We start from the raw sequence: 21,441 nt of genomic DNA, 5'->3' as shown, positions 1-21,441 counted from the left end.
GTTTCTGGGACGATACGACATGGGTACCTTCGAAAAAAAGCGCGTACACCTTCCTTAAAGGCCGGCAACGCTCTTGTGATGCCTCTGGTGTTGCAAGAGAATGTGGGCGGCGGTGATCACTTAACACCAGATGACCCGTACGCTCGTTTGTCCTCCTATTCCATACTAAAAAAATAAAAATACTTTAAGGGTTAATGTATATACTTTTATAGTTAAGTCCCAGTCACTGTTCAGGCATTATCAATAAATAAATTTAAATGTTATATTAAAAAATGGCTCTGTCGTAAATCCTACTACTTCACAGCTGAATATCTAAGTGATCGGACAGCCTGGGACTAGATTATGATTATTTTATAGCAATTAACGGCAGTCGCTGCATTCTCTATCTGTGTTATCATTAATAAAGTAATTTATGTTATAGTAACCTTTACCACACGAACGTTTTTTAACAATTCTTTTGAATTTCGTTATAAGTACATTTGTTTTGAACATTTTCTTTAAAAGTATATACATCACCCCACAAGAGACTTACTAACTCAACTTAGCCAAGTAGTATGCATAATAAGTTTTTTTAATGAAAATAAGGGACGAGACGAGCAGGACGTTCAGCTGATGGTAATTGATACGCCCTGGCCATTACAATGCAGTGCCGCTCAGGATTCTTGAAAAACCCCTTAAATTCTGAGCGGCACTACAACTGCGCTCGTCACTTTGAGACATTAGATGTTAAGTCTAATTTGCCCAGTAATTTTACTAGCTACGGCGCCCTTCAGAACGTAACACAGTAATGCTTACACATTACGGCAGAAATAGGCGCCGTTGTGTTACCCATAATCTAGCTTGCATCCTGTGCAAAGGAGCCTCCCACTGGTGAGTTTATATTTGTTCCTGGTGTTATCATTATGGGTTATATATCATTCTAGAAAATTCACTTATGTGCCAACATACAGAACATTATCAAAAATATATTATTGAAAGACAAATTAATGTAAAATTGAATGATATAATGAGATTGGAATAATGATAGAAAACTGTTTTTTTCAGATGATCCTACTAAGATGTTTATATTAAAATCCCCACAAACTAGGATTTTTGAAGTGAAACTTCTTTAGAATCGTTGTGATTTCAAACCGGATGCAACGGAAAAAACGACAGGTAAGAGACACAAATACAAAAATGTGTAGGATGAAGCTGGCAAAGAATGAGACAGAAATATGCATACTATTGAAGTGGAAACTTCTTTATCATCGTTGTGATTTGAAAGTCGATGAAACGAAAAAGCGACAGTAAAACAGCAGTCACATCAATTCATAATATTTAACATGGGAGATAATGAGATAGGAAGCATAATACAATGTTTTGGTACCAGGCGATCATAGTTAAAGACGAGATTGTCTTTACCAATAGAGACACCAGGAGAACATATTATTATATATATTAGTGGTGGTAGGAATGTCTTTCATAGCGGTTGAAATCATGTGTCATCCTAGCAACATGTACCAGGACTTCATATGCAGTTTAGAGGTTTATGCACCATGCAGTTTTCACTTCTGACATGTGTTCTTTGTACGCACGCAATATTTTCTTTGCAATGCATTTGCTTTTATTCGCCTCGCAGTTAAATTGCGCGGCCATTTTGCAAAAGGAAAATAACTTAATTGTCTTACAAAAGACCTTGTGGTACAAAACAAACCGAATGAAGTGGCTATTAGCTTCAATGTCATATCAATAGTTGATTAGATCTAAACGATATCGGCTACTGTTTTAATGTAACAAATAGTTGGTTAATAATTGGATGGAATCTGGGTCATTATGTAAACAGTTACGTTAAATGTTTAAGATATTGAAGTAATTTGCACTAACGGCCGTTTCTAATATTCTATGTACAGATAGAGATAAATTACTACCTTCTACTGTCAATAATCTGAAGCTGTCCCAATATACCCTATAAGTCATTCATATCGCCTTATATTGGGACGCGTGAATTGCATTTTCCATACAAACTTCTATCGCTGGTAAGCTATACGTCGTCCCATTGACAGGCAGCGTGTACGGATAAGGTGAGTTACCGTCGATAAGTTTATTGGGACAGAAAAGTCAACGATAGTTAAGATTTTTATCTCAAGTAAGAGATAGACTGCATATTGGGAACGGCTGTAAATGGTCACATTAGCCATTTAGCATACTGAGCTAGAGGTCCCTGAGAGAATCCCGGTAGGTGCAATCATTTACATTATGAATATGAATGTCTGTTTCCGAGTCATGGATGTTTATATGTATTTATGTATATTGTATTAAATATATCGTTGTCTTGCACCCATAGTACAGGCAATGCCTAGTTTGGGGCAAGATAGTTTGTGTAAAAGTGTGTCAATATTATTATTATCTCCTGACCTCGCTGGAACGTGAAGCCCCCTCAAGTTCCCCTTTCACCCCCTCGCGCTCGTCCTGCTACGTCAGTACGGTTTGCAGTTTCATTACCGTTAGGTACATGTCGTGATATTTTCGTACTATCACTGCTTTGTTTGAAGTTTTCATTGTTACATTTTCAAATTTGTTATTAATAGTTCTGGTTTGAAACTAAGTGTCCTGAGCACGAGGGGGGAAGGAGGAGGGGTGGACGGAGAAGGAGGGGGGTGCCCCCCCACCCCCTGACACTACTTCAGAGAAAATACATTATAACGTAACCTTAAATTATGACATTTTTAAGGGTTGGGAAGGTTCCCCTTTCCTCCCTAATTTGAAAATGGGGAGGAAAGAAAGGAAAACTCCCTCGATTCGGTATTGAGTGGGAGCATTATGATCGTGGACTGAAGCTCTATCAACTAAGTATACGACAATATTTTTTACCTCCAATTATCATGCCACGAGATACAAAGTCCTACCTTAGTTCTGTAGTTTCTGTTGTTCCGTGTCGATATAATAGTTCTGCCAGCACAAAAAAATGATTTATACTAAACCCAGATTCTTTAATTGATTTTTCACCATAATAATAATAATTAATCAGCATCACAACACAATATCTTTACATAAATCTCTAATACTGACAAAATAAGTCGCAGTTTATTAATAATAATATCCTAGTGTTGCTTATTAATTTATTCAATGAACAAAATTATCTTAATCAGTATCTATATCTATACTAGCTGACCCAACAGACGTTGTTCTGTACGTAATAAAAAAAAAACCTGTTTTATTTATGTATCTGACAATAATTTTAAACTTCAAGAATTATTTCGTAACCTATGCTCCTTGTTTGTTATAATGAAATTGTTTCACAGCAGAACTGTCAAACCGCGCGTCAAAAATACTCTCACAGAAAATATGTCCAAACAAAACAAATATTGGAAATAAAAATAATTATGGGTCCAAAATCGAAATAAAAACTATCCTATCTCTCAAGTTGGACCAAACTGCACTCCATGAAGTAATCACCATTAAAATCCGTTCATTAGTTTAGGAGTCCATTGAGGACAAACATTGTGACACGAGATTTATATATATTAAGATAAAGAATTGCTGTTCGTTAGTCTCGCTAAAACTCGAGAATGGTTCGACCGATTTGGCTAATTTTGGTCTTAAATTAATTGTGGAAGTACAGGGAAGGTTTAAAAGGTGAATGAATATGAAAAATGCTCGGAATTAAATAAAAACAACAATTTAGATTTTCCTTAGATGTGTCCCCCGTCGTTCAGAAATCAAATAAAAATAATAGTAGTTTAAAAATGAATAACTAATTAGAATTTTTATAACTTTCTCAGGAGGTAAAAAATATACTTAATTTAAGGACTACGTGCTTATTCATGTGTGTACGCGGACTAAGTTGCGGGTATCAGCTAGTAATATATATATATATATATATATATATATATATATATATATACCAGATATAACGTGATGAGTGACTATATACGTGGAAATCTCTTATATGCTTGACGTTGCTCTGTTCATTATAAAAAAAACCTCGTGCGGGTGGATATATAGTAGTGGTAGGTAGGAATATTCCTTTCGCCGAATAGAGGTCAGCTAAGAACGGATTTTACGAAATTCCACCCGCAAGAGTTTTTTTTTTAATATGAACAGAACAACGTCTGTCGGGTCAGCTAGTATAATAATATAGACATACTCGCAAAACCTCCTAAGGTTTATGTGCGAGCGGTAAGTTTGCATTAAAATAATTTTTTAATTACGTAAGACTTAATATTATATATAGTAGTAATATTAAAATATCTGGTCTGACGCACCCCAGTATCAGCTCGATCCATTTGACCGCGTGCAACGCAGAGTAGCTCGAATATGATATCATCCCCACCATCTGGATGTGTGGCGGTCCTCCACAGTGCGGTTTTCAACCCGCTTTCTTCCACGTACTACAAAGCTGTGGAATGAGCTTCCTTGTGCGGTATTTCCGGGACGATACGACATGGGTACCTTCAAGCGAACACTTTCCTTAAATCCGGCAACGCTCTTGTGATTCCTCTGGTGTTGCAAGAGAATGTGGGCGGCGGTGATCACTTAACACCAGGTGACCCGTACGCTCGTTTGTCCTCCTATTCCATAAAAAAAATACGCTTCTAGATTATAATTTTTTTAGCTTAACTTTGAAATTTTTCTTTTTTATATGATACATATATCTATAAGATCATCAGGTAATGTATTTAATATCCTAGGTAATACATAGTTACAGGTTCTATTACCATATACGCTGTTATATTTAGGTACACAAAACTTATTAAGGTAGGCGAGTTTTCTCATATTTTTCTTTCAAATTTCTTAAGACTACATTGTGCTTGTTTTGCACACCGTGACAAAGCCTCGTGACGTCAACGTGACCAAAGAGTAAAACGTGAGCAAAGCGATAATGTAAGAATAAAAGTTCGCTGCAGCGCTTAAACATTACTTACCTCTAATTTAACTATTAAAACATGCAGCGCTACAAAACGCTTATAGGGTATAATTTTCTCGCGAACAAAACGCCGTCAACGACCAGAAATTTCTGACGCTTGTTTATATTATATTTATATATAGTTAAACAAAGCGTGTTTTAATGACAATAATATGACATTAATGTATAATTAACAACTAGATTCGCAATCACACTCAAAAATTGTCTGAGGCAATACTCTGCCCACGCGTCTATTACGCAGAGTTTTCATTCATTTGCGTATCGACCGCGCTTTGAATACAATGCCGCGCAATGACAAAGTGTTCAGTGAATAACTGTCCAAATAACAGCATATCCAAACTTAGTTAATTACCAAAAATACGATTCCAAAACAATACAATAAACATTAAAATGTAAAAAAATAATAAAATTTGAAAACCTAATTTATGTAAATAAAATTAAATTAAAACATTTACAAATTGTTCAGCAATTGTGTATTATTTTAATAATAATCAACTTTTTTTTTAGAGTTCTCCTAAGTACAATGAAATTAAAAATATTTAACTACCTAAAAGACAGTCAAACTCTAACTGACAAGAATCTCCCAGCCCATCTTTTAATTGCCGTTCACAATATTCAGTCTATCTCTTACTTGAGATAAAAATCGTAACTATCTTTGACTTTTCTGTCCCGATAAACTTAACTCATCTTATCCATGCTCACTGTCTGTCAATGAGACGACGTACCGCTTACCAGCGATAGAAGTTTGTATGGAAATTGCAATTCACATGTCCCAATATAAGGGGATAAGAATGACTTATCGGGTATATTGGGACAGCTTCAGATTATTGACAGCTTATTACTGACAGTAGAAGGTAGTAATTTATCTTTATCTGGTTATTAAGTAAGAACATAGTTATTTTTTTTTATCAGCCTTTTGCTTGTGGCTTTAATTTGTTAAATTTTTTCAAAAATTGTTTTCAAACGTTTTAGTTAAACAACGGATGTATAGGATACTATTAAGCATGTCGAGTTAGCATGTAAGTGGGGTATACAACATTATAAAAGAATTTTGAAATGTATCTATAGATTAAGATATTTGTATGCACGTTTGCTTCCTAATAAATAAATAACAACTTAGCCTACTTAATTTAATATTACTCACAGAACCAGACAAGAACCATGCATCATTATCCTCTATATAATTTACTATGTATTCTACTTGTTTGCTTGCTCACTGAACGAGTTTAAAATTAGTGTAGTTGTTGTATGTTCTAGTAATAGTAATTAGTATAGTAATAATCTAGTATAGTAGGTATAGATTGTTAGTAGTAGCTCTGAGATTTATGTTTATATTAATTTAAATACTTAAATTTAAGTCAAGCCTCGATCGCAATCGGTCACCCTGTAAGGATAGGGGCTTTATTGGTTAAATAAATAAATAAATATTATAACAAGCCTTCTTTGTACAAGAGGAAGCCTTAAAAGAATTCTCATACATATCTTCCTGTACTTAATAAGGACTTCCTTGTAGAAGCGACAGTTTCACATGCGATAAAGATCTCAAAGACATCTTAATGATGTCTTGATTAAAATGGAATATATTTTCCTATGCATAGAGTAATAACTATTTTTTTATGACAATAAGGTAATAAAGCTGGTGGTAATTCATACATCCTGCTTGGCACTACAATTGCGCTCACCTTGAGACATAAGATGTTAAGTCTCTTTTTCCCTGTAATATTGCTAGATATGGCACCCTTTAGACCAAAACAAAATAATGCTTAAACATTACTGCTTCACGGCAGAAAAAGGTGCCGTTGTGGTACCCATAATCTAGCCGGCATCATGTACATAGAAGCCTTATCCAAACTGGTGGTACATGGCAAAATGTACAAATTTGACATTCATATATGTTGTTTGATGTTGGGGAATAAGAGATTTTATTTGGATAAATATTTTCATGTACAATTTTGAATAATTTGAAAAATCTAATATATATAATTCTCATGTCATGGTGTTATACTTTGAACTCCTCCGAAACGGCTTGACCAATTCTCATGAAATTTTGCATGCATATTGGGTAGGTCTGAGAATCAGACAACATCTATTTTTCATCCCCCTAAATGTTAAGGGTGGTCCACACGAAATTGTCTTTTTAGTTTTTTTGACATTTTTTTTAAATGTGTTTGATTATGAGTCAGCATTAAGAAATACATACAACTTCAAATATTCACCCATCTACGATCAACAGTTACTTTTGTATTGCGATTTTAATGTCGGCAATACAATATTTGCTGGGTCAGCTAGTATCTTTATATTATATAATAAAAATGGTCTTTGTTTGAGACTCAATCACACCTAAACCACTGATCATATCAACATGAAACTACCACCATTTGATGAAAAAAAAACCTAGAATATGGTTTATGGCTACTTATTTTTTGAATTGCAACGTTCCTTCATTAATTTATTTCTATTTAAAATTCGCCCAGCGAAGCAGGTGGGAACATATAGTCACTATTTACAAGCACAGTAGAGCCTGAGTACTTTTGTGATTTAAGCACATATTAATAAAACACAGAAAACAAACAGAATATATATGTTAAGCTAAATAAAATTGACAATGATGATCATATTATAACCATTTCAGAAGGATCACACTTAGAAGGATCAATTATTATAAAATAATTATAAATGAAAATTGTATATAAAACCATAAACCATTATGGGTATTTATGTATGTTTAAGTAAGTATATTGTATTAAATATATCATTGTCTTGTACCCATAGTACAGGCTATGCCTAGTTTGGGGCAAGATAATTTGTGTATAAGTGTGTCAGTGTTGTTAAATAAGTATTTTAATCATTTCAAAAAAGGTGTCTTAAAATCATTAGAATGTACTTATGTATAATATAGAGAAGGTTGATAATATAACACTATCTTACTACTACAAACTTATATCAAATACCAGCTCATATCATAAATTTTACTATAGAGCAACAAAGCCTAAAAATCATAATATTATATTTCATTTGATACATATAAAGGTACATATTTATTAAAAAATAAATAATTAAATAGGCGAGATTAACTTTAAGTGATAACATTTAAACCAAATGAAATGACCTTGTAAATTATGATAGTATGAATAATAATTATCAGTGACTTAAAATATTCTAATACACACACGGTTCGCAAAATTCAACGTTAAATAGGTTATCGTTGGAAAACAAACATCATTGTTTACGCATTTCATAGTGCTATTGTATAAAACAAAGTAAATCTCTTAACAATTTTACTCACCAATTGTCTAAAATTTGTTAAATTTCATTACCACGGAACACTGGTTTACGCACTAAACAGTTTCCACAACACAAAAAGTTTTGCTTGTGCACCATCACACATCCAAAATAAAAATAGAACAATGAAATATGAATGGAGTTCCAATGATGAATGACTAATCGAATGACGTCTCGCGTCACCGCGACGATTGTCAAAATTGTAATGTCAAAATGACAATGATTTATAGTTTAGATGACAAACTGACAGACACTGTTACAAAGATAATGGTGAAAAGACTAAACTGAAGTATCAACTGGATTTGCCATATGCGAACAAGTAAAAGGGACAAACAATCCTATAACCCCGGAAAATTAATAAGAAATAGAACTTGATGTACAAGTACTTTTTTTTATATAAGAGGATGCAAACGTGCAAGAGGCTCACGGGATGGGGAGAGGTCTCAACCGCCCATTGACATCCGCAACAACAGGTGTCAAGAAATGCGTTGCCGGCCTTTAAGGTGGGAGTTATATGAGAAAGAGCAGAGTATCGGCAAAAGATTATGAGTAAATCAGTGCATCACCATTATTAAATACAGGACACCAATTTTATAAATAAATTACACCTTTTAGTTTCATGACAACTTAATAACTCTTTTAACTAACTTTGTAGTCATAGTAACCAAAAGTCACTATTCTTAATCTATGAGTAAGACCTCTATAACAGTGGGAGTATGCTTTTTTCTTGAAAGTCCCTTAGTCGTGTCTGTTCGGGAAAACCGCACCGGTAATTGATTCCGCAAAGTGGTTTTGTGAGACAAGAAATTTCTTGAAAAACGCGTGGTTGTGGAATGCTAGACGTCAACGTGATACGGGTGGTTTGCGCGTAATGTCCGGTGGTGGAATTTGGCCGCTGGAATCAAGCCGAACAACCAAGATGCAGAGAGAACCCACATGTCTACGCAATGCCAAATAATCAAGGCGATCGGAGATGACTTGATCGTCGATGATTCGAGCCACTCTTTGTCGTCTCAAACGCAGAGGTGGGTCAACGGAAACTAGGTAGCCTTCCGGATGTGAGGTCAACAGAAGGTCCAACTGTGAAGGTGTTTGATCTTCCACATCTGGGATTCGCGTTGGCGCAATAACCAAATTCGTCAGGCCATATGCTAAGGCGAAGTCGTGAACAGATCTCCCTGCGTCCGTAGTGGAACGTGAGCCTAACCATTCGGCGTGGTGGGCGTTAAAATTGCCAAGAAACACGTTCTCTGCAGTGGGGATCTGCTCCAACACGGAATCTGTAGCCATTTGGATGTGCTCGAGGAGCCGGTCAGTCTCTGCGTTACACCTTTGGACCTATACAGGCGCATAGATTCGCGGATGGTCGTCGCCTTCTACACGCAGCCACATGATGGATAGATAAGAAAACTCAGGCGTTGAGAACAGGACATCTTCCCTGACGTAAACGCACACGCCAGCCCGCGGTATAAAGGAGTGTTCCAGATTATACTCCAGATATGAGAGGTAAGATGTATCAACTAGAGAGGATATCTCAATGCGTGGAAACCCTCCTCTGCGGTTTCAGCACCCAGGGAGGCCACCCCTGCTCCCCTGCGCCTGGCGCAGCCCGCTTCAGCTTGCCCTCAGCCGAGTACACCATCTACATCTAGGATGGCGGGCAAGTCTACGGCTTCCTTAGGGAACTTGAGTCGCTTCTTGGCTCGAGTTGATTATGAAGCGCTTGGGGTCTTGATCACCAGGCTTAGAGATCCCCATGACGAGGTTTTTACGCGGACATCCGAGTCCGACATATGGGCCCTGGTTCGGGACTTCAATACATAAATGTATTTTCCTCTTCTCGAAAAAAAAAAAAATAAGAAAAAAGACCCTGACTACTGACCTAGAGGTCCTGGGTTCGAATCCCGGAAGGTGAAATCATTTATATGATGAATATGGATGATTGTTTCCGAATCATGGATGTTTATATGTATGTTTAAGCAAGTATATTGTATTCTAGCTTATTGGCCTTCCAGATCGTCTAATACTGAAGAGATGTTTCCCTTCTCAAATTCAAAGAAGTTTAGGATATTTAAATGTTTAAGTAAATATATTGTATTCCAGCTTATTGGCCTTCCAAATCGATTAAATAATGTTTTGCTTTAAAGCATCTCCTATTGACACTTTAAATCATGAACTATGTTCCTGAGATCGTCTTATACTGAAGAGATGTCTCCTTTCTCAAATTCAAAGAAGTTTAGGATATTCAAACCAGATGTCGCCTCTAAAATTCGACGACCCATATACTCGAATGGTTAGTGACCCTGACTACTGACCTAGAGGTCCCGGATTCGAATCCCGGTAGGTGCAATCATTTATTTGATGAATATGGATGTTTGTTAAAACAAGTTTTTTCTAGGCATGACGCATTTGTTTAGTACTTCTCTCAGAAAAGTTATCCTTAAAGCTTGTACTTTTTTTGAGTAGGTACATTTATTCAGACTAGTAATAAATAATGAACGCTTTGAATAATGTTTTTTACACATTCGTTGTATACGCCTGACGTATGGGCTGTAGGAGCGTCCTGTCCAAGTTTCGTTCGAGCGTTATTAGTTTTAAGGCGACATTAAATGCCAGCGACCTTGAGCGATATGAGTTCACGGATGCCGGCCCGCCATCTATGTAACAAAGCCAATATTTTAAAAATTCTTGCATGGAAAACAGTTTATATGCTTTCAGTCCTCGTTATTCACTACTAATCTGAATAAATGAACCTACACAAAAAAGTACAAGCTATAAGAATAACTTTTCTGAGCGAAGTACCAAAAAAAATTCGTCACGCCATGCCAAAAAACTTGTTTAACATCAAAGAAATGTGGTAGTTCAAAAAGGCTCGGCCGTGTTAACTTTAACCAACAGCAAGCATTAGCAACCTAAAAATAAGACTTAAGGATATGTGTAACAGGATTAAGTAGTGTTCATAGCTCGAAATGATATACTTTCACCACAAAACTTGTCTAAAAACACGATGTTTGCGTGTTTTCTGCTTACTCTTCGCCTTAAAGAAAGGTCATGGGTTGCGAGGAGGTCTCCGAGATACGTTTACATTGAATCTACTCAATAGTTAACTGTCATCTATTTTTCCTTTAAAAACTTTATAGAGAAGTTTCATATATTAAAGAGATCTACGAACTGCCAGTGGTTTCATCGTAAAGTAATCGAGCTTGTTTTTGTAGCTTTCTCTATAACTTGAGATCTTAAATCGGAGCTTAAGGCGACACTTAAGGCCAGCGACCTTGAGCGATATGAGTTCACGGCTGCCGGCCCTCTATGTAACAAAGCTAATCTTTTCAAAATTCTCGCGTGGAAAACGTAACATTTTGACAGGCGCATACAGTTTATATGCTTACAATTCTTGTTATTTATTACTAATCTGAATAAATGTACCTACACAAAAAAAGTACAAGCTATCAGAATAACTTTTACGACAGTAGTATTAAACAAATGCGTCATGCCGAGAAAATACTTGTTTAATTGCAAAGAATAGTGGTAGTTCAAAATGGCTCTGGAATGTGAACTATAACCAATAGCAAGCATAAGCAACCTACAGACAAGACTTAAGGGTATGTCTAACCGGATAAAGTGGTGTTTATAACCCCAAATGCTATATATTCACCACAATTTTGTCTTAAAACGCCTTGATTGTGTGTTTTCTGCTTACACTCCGCCTTAACTTGTGGCTATCACAAAATCTGATAACTGGTAACAAAGGCAGGTCCTTGATATTGTTTATAAACATTCCCGTGCCTGTATTTATAACTGAACGTTTAGTACAGCTGTATCGACGTCAAATGTTTGTAACAATTTGCGCTATCTTTGTTATAATTTCTTCTACAACCCATCAAAATGAGCTTGTAGATTTAAATCTGGATTTATTCTCGGATTATGAATTCCGAATGGTCGGTGACGAAAAGCGTGATTTGCGTAGAAAATTTCTTAGCAGAAAAAAAGAATTTAGAAATGACAATTATAGAGTAAAATTAATTGAAAATTTGACAGATGGCATTTACATAGATGATATAATGCACACAGAGTATGTAAAACGACAGCCTCTTTACGAGGAAAGCAAGAAGTATGAAAGCGTTTTCAGAAATCTTCTTTCAATGAAAGGCGTTAAATATATATTTAAAAGAGATTTCTTTTGGCGTACGTGGAGGTATCTTAAAAACGATAAAAACGCGTCAGTGATATATTATAAAAGTGTCGGTAATTTTAATGTTTCGTGCCCAAAATGCCAGTACAGCGCTTATTGGGTGAGTTTCCAATGTGGTAATAATATAATTATTTCTTAAGTCTTGTCCTCCCAAAAACTCAATACTTCTTGTTTTTCTTTTCTTTTCAGTTAATTATTAGATAAGTATATCTTTATATATATGTATATAATTCTTCTACTCCTCTTAAACGGCTGGACCGATTTGAATGAATTTTTTTGTGTGTGTTCAAGTGGATTCAAGGATAGTTTAGATTCACAATTGAACTACTTCCGAAACGGTTGGACCAATATTGATGATTTTGTGTGTTCCATTGAATTTAAGAATGGTTTAGAATCTCACTTATGTCCATATATAAATCTCCTGCCTATGTGTATGTATGTTAGTGAGCTTCTCCTAACGGCTGTACCGATTTTTCAAATTTTAGACGTGTGTACAGGACAACGTCTGTCGGGTCCGCTAGTATATATATAAGAGGCAAGTAAGTTACTGCTAACCCATTTAAAAAAAATATTTTTTATCGAACTTCAAAGCCTCTACTGTACATAATATGCTGCAGCTCTGGTTTGCAAACTAATAGTAAAAATATAAATAACTAGTGGACCCAACAGACGTTGTCCTGTACACACGTCTTAAATTTGCAAAATCTGTCCAGCCGTTAAGAGGAGTTCTTATTTATATGGTCGGAGAGAATTATATTATATGGACAGAATTGAGAATCTAAACCAATCTCAAATTCACTGAAACAAACAAAAAAATCATCAAAATCGGTGCAGCCGTTTAGGAGGTAGTTTAATTGTGAATCTAAACCATTCTCGAATCCACCTGAAGACACACACCAATCTCAAATTCACTAGAACACACAAAAATATCATCAAAATCGGTCCAGCCGTTTAGGAGGTAGTTCAATTTTGAATCTTAACCATCCTCGAATCCCCTTGAACTCACACAAAAAATTTCATCCAAATCGGTCCAGCCGTCTAGGAGGAGTTCAGTGACATACACACTCACAGAAGAATTATATATATAAAGATATAATAAAAAATTGTGCAAGTTGTCATTCACCACAATCATTAGAACGCTTAGACGGAGGTGGATATGCGAGGCCCCCTTTTACGCGGGGCTTGTAGCAATTCTTCCTCTTGCTACTTGGATAATCCGATTATGAGCTTAACTTCCAAATAACACATGATCCATAAGTCTTAGGTTTTACTTAACTTCCTAATATACAATTATTAAGACTTGTCTAAAGTCGTAGAGAGAACAAAGAAAATAATTTTACAAGATTTTGAACGAGATGTGAGAATAGACAAAATTATTGAAAATTAATTTATAATATCTCTGAGTGCTGACAGCAGTGATTAAGATGACGATACTAATAACAGTTATGATAGTTCATCTGAATAAATGCATTTTTTTGTTAAATTATGTAAAAAACCTTATTGGGCAAATCCCAACATTATGGCGCCTCAATAAACTTAATAGAAATAATTAAATCATACTTGAGTCACCGATTACAAACAGTGATTATAAATAAAGCATAATCTTCCGGTGTCCTATTGCTATGGGCGTGCCACAGGGTTCGATATTAAGTCCATTGCTTCTTCTGATTTATATGTAAGCAAATTAAGTGAGACGGTATTATTTGCAGATGACACTTCCTTAATTGGTAAATTGTTGACGATGTGAATAATATACCCTTTCCAAGATAGTGTGTTGGTTAACTAATAATTACTTGTTATTAAATTCAAATAAAACTAAATGTATTTTATTTTAATTTCTAAATGTCAAACAGATCAGTACAAATATTAACAACATTTCATTAAGTTTCAGACTTGAACCACATTGAACTTACATACCAAGATTTTATAATTTACCGTTAATACTACAGATTTTACATTTCTGTTTCAGATAATTGAAGAAAATCCACCACCATGTCCATACGAAATAATATCAATACAAAACCCTAGAAATATATGCACCATTCATTATAATGAAATTTATAAACCATTACAATCTTGTCGATTTATCGCTATTGAAAGAATACTTGAGACATGCAATAACCCTGTGGAAACAAAATGGCGGATTATTCGAGATTACTCTGTGGTGCCGGACTTAGATTTAGACGTCATCTGCCAAGGGCGGGAAAATTGTGAAGTTTCAACGGTGTATTCAGTAAGTCATTAAGATGAAAACTATTGATATAGATATACTGCGTGTCCCAGAATAAGTTGGAGAAGGGCAAATAGGAATGATTTTGGTCTATTAACTTTCAGATAAGCGAAAAAATGTTAGGCATAAGTTTGACGGTTTTTGAGATATTGAGCTTTTTTGAAACGCACTAGATTTGGCGATCTGAACAATGTCCTTAATTGTGGGTGCGTATGTGGCGAATGGCGACCACGTACCGAAAGACGCAGTGTTGGTAGGCTCCCACAAGATGGACCGACGATCTGGTCAAGATCGCCGGAATACGTTGGATGAGGGCAGCGTGGACCGATCGTCGTGGTTATTATGGCGTAATTTGTGTAAATGCTGACAGGCTGTTCCATATGTTTGACAGCAAACATTTGTGCCTTTAAGAAGCGCCACAAGCGAGCGTCCAGAGAACTAATTTTGACGTATATTACAAATGGCTGCGAAGGAACGTACAATATTCTGAAGTAATTTTGTATTTTGAATTAATTTCGTTCGTTTTCCGTGTTATTTATACTTCAAGAATCAACGTAATAAATTACACAGTTTATTTTTGTAAATGTTTTCCCACTATATCCAGATGTCATGCCTATATTCGTAGCTAGGGATTTGGAGAAGCTACCACCTATAACGTTTGATCACCTAGACGTCTCCAAGCTCCTTAAGGATATGATGTTGTTGCAGGCGGAGATTCAAAACATAAAATCTTCGTATGTGACAGTTGAACAGTTTGAAGAAGTAAAAAAGGAGTGTCAATTCGGAAAGTCTTTGTCGCCGCCTTTCTCAGCCGTAAAAGTTAACATGAAAAGAGGAGCCTACCGTGATAGTGGACCGATAGGATTATCTCAATTAGACGATACCATAGTTGTGACTAATTTAGAACATTCAAATTGCCAGCAATCTTCCCCTAGTGAATATAATCTGCAGTATAGAAATATGAATATAAATAACAAGGAGGGTAGTCCCGCGTTTTCAAGTAACGTATTTAAACAAAAAATCAATCGTTGCATCACGAGCGGTGGACGCGGCTCGGAGCCCGACGCCGCGGTGCGCGCGGGCGCCGGCGGCGGGGAGCAAGGTGCGTCATCGCACGTTATCACTAGCGAGCCGAGTGATCAGTCGACGGGGCCAATGCAAAAGCAAACTTATGCAGGCGTCGCGAAGGTCCATGACCCAAACGAAGGCTGGACGGTGGTGCAGAGGAAGTCGCAAAGATCTAAAAACCGGCTCATTGGTAATACAGGAAATTTTGTAGTAGAATGCGAAGAGAAATTTAGGGCGGCAGATAGGAAAATACCCTTATTCATTACGAATGTACATAAAGACACGGTGGAATCGGATATAATTAATTATATCTCGAAGAAAACAAAGGAGAATGTCACTTTGGAAAAAATTTCTATTAAACGACAGTGTGAACACCACGCATATAAGCTTTTGGTATCTCAAAGCAAACTCCCATTATATCTAGATGAGAATCTCTGGCCACAGGGAATAATTTTTCGTCGGTTTGTGCATTTCAAACATAAGCGTCTGAACGAAACGCCTGTTACAGAGGTCCCGCTGAATAATACACCTACTGTTAATGGATAAAGGTTTCTTATGTAATTTTGTTACTTTTAATTGCAAGAGCGTGAAGCGATCTGCACAATGTATTAGTGAGTTATGTAAAACTTCAGATATAATTGCACTTCAAGAACACTGGTTGCTCCCGGAAGAATTGTCTTTTCTTGACACTTTGTGCGATGACTTCAGCGCCACGGGAGTGTCTGCGGTGGACACATCGGCGGGTATTCTACGTGGAAGACCTTATGGAGGGGTCGCGCTGCTGTGGAGGCGTAGCGTTTTTCAAAAAGTGTCAGTGATTCAGTGTAACAATCGGCGCATCTGTGCTATAAAGGTGGTGTTACATGAAAAATCGTTTATCATGATGAGTGTATATATGCCTACGGATGTGATTGCTAACCTAGCGGATTTCACGGACATTCTAAGCTCGGTGAGTGCCATTATTGAGACCTACGGGGAAAGTTGTGTATATATACTTGGGGACTACAATGCGCACCCTTCGGAGCGCTTTTATCATAAACTTACTCAGTTCTGCATAGAACAAGAATGGAGCTGTATAGATGCGGAAGTGCTAGGTCCGTGGTCGAATACCTATACTTTTTTAAGCGAAGCACACGGGTCTAAGCGGTGGCTCGATCACTGCCTAGTAACTAAAGCAGCGGCAGACTCCGTGCGCAATGTGTCAGTTCTATACGATGTGTTGTGGTCGGATCATTTCCCTCTGGTAGTGGAATGTAATATTGACGTTTTGATACCTAAGAGAGCGGATTGTAATACCTATTTAAATGAGATTTACTGGGGTGAGCGAAATCAACATCAAATAGACACATACCAGAGGGAATGTCACGAGAGGCTGAGGATGATTAACTTCCCACAGGAGCTTCACGGTTGCTGTGATCGTACATGCAGTGACATCAGGCATAGAGATGTAATAACTCAGTTGTACAGCAACATCGTTCAGGCCTTGATAGAATCGTCACTGGTAGGTCGAGAGAGCACTAGGCGCGTAAAAGGAAAGAAGGTCCTTGGTTGGAATAAGCACGTAGCCGAAGCTCACGGGATGGCCAGGCAAAAATTTTTGTTATGGTCGTGGTACGGTAAACCAACTTCGGGAATTATTTATAGAGAAATGTGTGAGGCTAGAAAAATTTTCAAATCTCGTTTGAAATGGTGCCAAAACCATGAAGAGCAAATTAAGTTGGATATTCTAGCCTCGCATCACTCAAAAAACGATTTTCGCGGATTTTGGAAACATACAAATAAAATGAATAACAAACCGTCACTGCCTGTGAGCGTTGGTGGCGTGTGTGAGCCAGACAAGATTTCCGATCTTTTCATGGAGCACTTCGTAGTTAAATCACCCCGGGGTCCTTCACAAACGATGCTTGATGTTGAGGCCAGTATTGAAATGGAAATTCAATTTAAGTGTAAAGACGTTGCTCACACAATTAAGCATATGACCAGAGGAAAATCTCCAGGTCATGATGGTCTCAGCATTGAGCATCTACAGTATGCTGGGCCACACTTACCCAGAGTGCTCACAATGCTCTATAATATTTGTATGAGCCACAGTTTTATGCCTAGTGAGATGATGAGGACTATAGTTGTACCTATTGTGAAAAACAAAACCGGCGACTTAGCGGACAAAAACAACTATAGGCCTATCTCATTGGCAACGGTCATCTCGAAGGTGTTTGACAGCATGCTTAATAACCAACTGAATAAGTTATTTAGGCCACATGACAACCAGTTTGGATTTCAACCTGGAGTGTCGACGGAGAGCGCTGTGCTTGGTCTTAAGCATGCTGTCACATACTATACGAAGCGTAAGACTCCAATTTACGCCTGCTTTCTGGACCTATCCAAGGCTTTTGACCTGGTATCTTATGATATCTTATGGAGAAAACTGGAAGGAATTAAAGTTCCACTGGAACTCATCAATATTTTCAAATATTGGTATGGAAACCAGGTCAACAGCGTGCGATGGGCGGGCGTATTATCACGTCCGTATTTGTTGGAGTGCGGGGTGAGGCAGGGGGGTTTGACTTCACCTACGCTCTTCAACCTATATGTGAACGAGTTGCTCGGCGAGCTCAGCAGCACCAGGACCGGCTGTTACATAGATGGGGTTTGTTTGAATAACATTAGCTACGCTGATGACATGGTGCTGTTGAGTGCGTCGGTTTGTGGCCTGAGAAAACTGTTGGCGATTTGTGAAGCTTTTGTGGGAAAACACGGTCTTACTTATAATGTAAAGAAAAGTGTGGTAATGGTCTTTGAGGCCATGGGCAAAACACCGAAGAAAGTTCCACCCATCTTTCTAAATGGAAATGCACTAGAAAGAGTGTATCAATATAAATATCTAGGGCATATGTTGACCCCTGACCTCAAAGACGATACTGACATCGAGAGGGAACGGAGAGCAGTGTCAGTGAGAGCGAATATGCTGGCTCGCAGGTTTGCACGTTGTTCCACCAATGTAAAGATAACTTTGTTTAGAGCCTATTGTACATCTTTTTACACGTGCAACCTGTGGGTCAAGTACTCCACAAAATCGTACAGCGCTCTCCGTGTCCAGTATAACAATGCCTTCAGGGTGCTGATGGGGCTGCCCCGGTATTGCAGCGCATCAGGGATGTTTGCGGCGGCGCAAGTTGATTGTTTTTATGCGACAATGCGTAAAAGATGCGGATCCCTGGTGCGTAGATTGCGGAGCAGTTCCAACAGCATTCTGAAATTGATTGCCAGTCGATTGGACTGTGTATATGTAAATCATTGCTGCGCCGTTTCTAATGGAATGGTGCAGCGATGACCTACATACTTAATAATTAGGTACTTAGTGTTTTTCAGGTTAATTTACTAACATAGATATAAGCTTTGTATTACTAACAATATGAGTCTATGTTACTTGAAATAAATATTTATTATTATTATTATATTATTATATTATATATCGATGTTTGCTGAGGTTGTCATCACTAGTTTACCGCAGTTAGTACCGCAGACTCTCGCTACTTGGCCAACAGCGCCAAAATGGCGAATAAAAAACAGGCGTAAAAGCACTTTGACAGCCGCCAGTCCAGTGGTATATAGGTCAGTGATAGAACGTCATTGAAGAATGGAGTAAAATCCTTGAATTTACATAAATATTTTATTTTAAATAAAACATATTTCACTTTTCCAGATTAAACCGGACTTAATTATGTTTAAGATGATTAACTCTAGCAATCATATATTTTTCTCTCGAATAATGAAACCCGCTAACAAGAATTATGTATGCGTCAATGATTGTGGTCTGTGGGACCCAAACACAAAAAAGGTATTGAAAAAGGAAAGCAAAGTTGTTTTAAATCTAATGAACCACAGACAAAAGAATAAAAGAGAGTATAAATTAAACACGCCCACTATGTATCAAGAAGGTTTTGAACCAAACGGCCTTCATTATAAAATGCTAGTAAAACCGGCTGGAAATTTAGCGACTGCCAAATCTATCTCGAGTTGTAAAAAAATAAAAGATTTGTATGCGGAGAAGGAATATCAATACTTTGATTACTGATTTTTGTAGTAATTATAATTAATATTAAACATATCTATGGAATTTTATTTGAACTCTTAATTTAAAAATACCGTTGGAGGAATGTTTATATTGTGGGTTGTACTGAAAGGTTTTGGACTGCCTATTTGTACTACTAGGATGCCGCAGTCGCTCGTCCTACCTAATGAAACAATATTTGATCAATCGGCTTAATTTTAATTTATTTTAATAAATATAAATAGCGCGCGGTAATTTAGAATAATTTGTAAGTCATGTTTGTTTTTAATTATAATAATTGAATCAAGTCGAAATTCAAAATTCTGTCTCGATAATAACCTAGAAAATTTCGAAAGCTTTCTATGAGATCTAGAAATTTTTTAAAAATGGTCCAGAAATGGCCGAGAAACAATTTATTTATTTGAATTCTCAATTTAAAAATACCGTTGGAGGAATATTTATTATGTGGCTTATACTGAAAGGTTCTGGACTGGTTATTTGAAATAATTTAATTAAAAACTACATATTTGAAAATGGAACACACCAAGAGTATGGAACGTTTTAGTTTATGTTGTTACTATGATATTTTGTTTTTACCTAGATAAATTATATGTCTAGATAGGCTGTGGCAGCGGCTGTGTCTATTTTCATTCAACGCACGCACAGTAAATAAAATGACTGACGTATCGCGAGTGTAAGACGTAGCTGTCACACACACTAAAGTAACAAGCCTGGCCTGTGTTCATGCTTGCCAACACCAACATCTATGTAGACGTATAAATCTTCTAAGGTTTTAACATTGTGGTATCGTTATAAAAAAAACTGAAAAGTATCAAATAACTAATAATTTAATATAATACACCTCTTATGCAAACCTTTACCATACTATTATTTCTATCTGCTACCTATTGATAAGTTTTAAGTCGGTGCCAAGCCCTAAACAAAATAAAACTTAATATTATAAACAGCTTACTTACTGTAATTATTAAGGTTGTCTGGCCACGCGTGTCTGTCCGCTTGGGATATTTTGTTCTAGACGAAGCTATACCGCTATTACTAATACCACTATCACCTTTGGCTTGGCACTGACTTCAAAGCTATCAATATATAGCACATACAAATAATTGTATGTTATTAATATTAAAGGTAAAGGTTTCCATAAGAGGTGTATTATATTACATTTTTAGTTCTTTGCAGTTTTTGAAGTCGGTTTTTTTAAACGTAGTTTTTTTTATTGTCAGTTAATAATAATAGATAATATATCATCAACCTAAATGAAAACTCCTTAAAAAGCCAAACAAAAAAAGAAAAATATCATCCAGGTAGACAACAATTTTCATAAAAATGTTCATAAAATGAAACTATTGGGCTAAACTATATAAATATTTCATGGGACCAAATGTAATCTATTCCGCATCGAACTAAAGATGAATTACTTAAATCGGATCATAAATCTCCGAGTAATCGGTGTACATACATAAATAAAAATACCGAACGAATTGAGAACCTCCTCCTTTTTCAAGTCGGTTAAAAAATAACAGTGTACAGAGTTTTGTACAGAAAAACGACGAGGTTTTGTAAGTATTCCTGTTTATAAATTATGTACTCATAAAAACAATTCAATTAAAATTCAATTTTATGATTAATTAATGACACGTTTAGTTTCCCATTAATAGTACATTAGGAAATAATTATTAATTGATAGCATTCGT

The 21,441-nt window shown here is 36.5% G+C and overlaps 1 protein-coding gene across 1 annotated transcript; it reads left to right on the top strand.

Annotated features, from left to right (window-relative positions):
* Positions 1–12,112: 12,112 nt before the first annotated feature.
* Positions 12,113–19,753, top strand: LOC126973567 (uncharacterized). The gene is made up of 2 exons (XM_050820897.1): positions 12,113–12,480; positions 19,382–19,753. The coding sequence occupies exons 1-2, from the start codon at positions 12,124–12,126 to the stop codon at positions 19,751–19,753; spliced, it is 729 nt and encodes a 242-aa protein (XP_050676854.1). The 5' UTR covers positions 12,113–12,123.
* Positions 19,754–21,441: the final 1,688 nt, after the last annotated feature.

This window comes from Leptidea sinapis, chromosome 2, assembly GCF_905404315.1.
Source record: "Leptidea sinapis chromosome 2, ilLepSina1.1, whole genome shotgun sequence".
Taxonomy (NCBI): domain Eukaryota; kingdom Metazoa; phylum Arthropoda; class Insecta; order Lepidoptera; family Pieridae; genus Leptidea; species Leptidea sinapis.
Note: the sequence above shows the minus strand (reverse complement) of the source record. Positions and strands in the feature narration are given on the sequence as shown.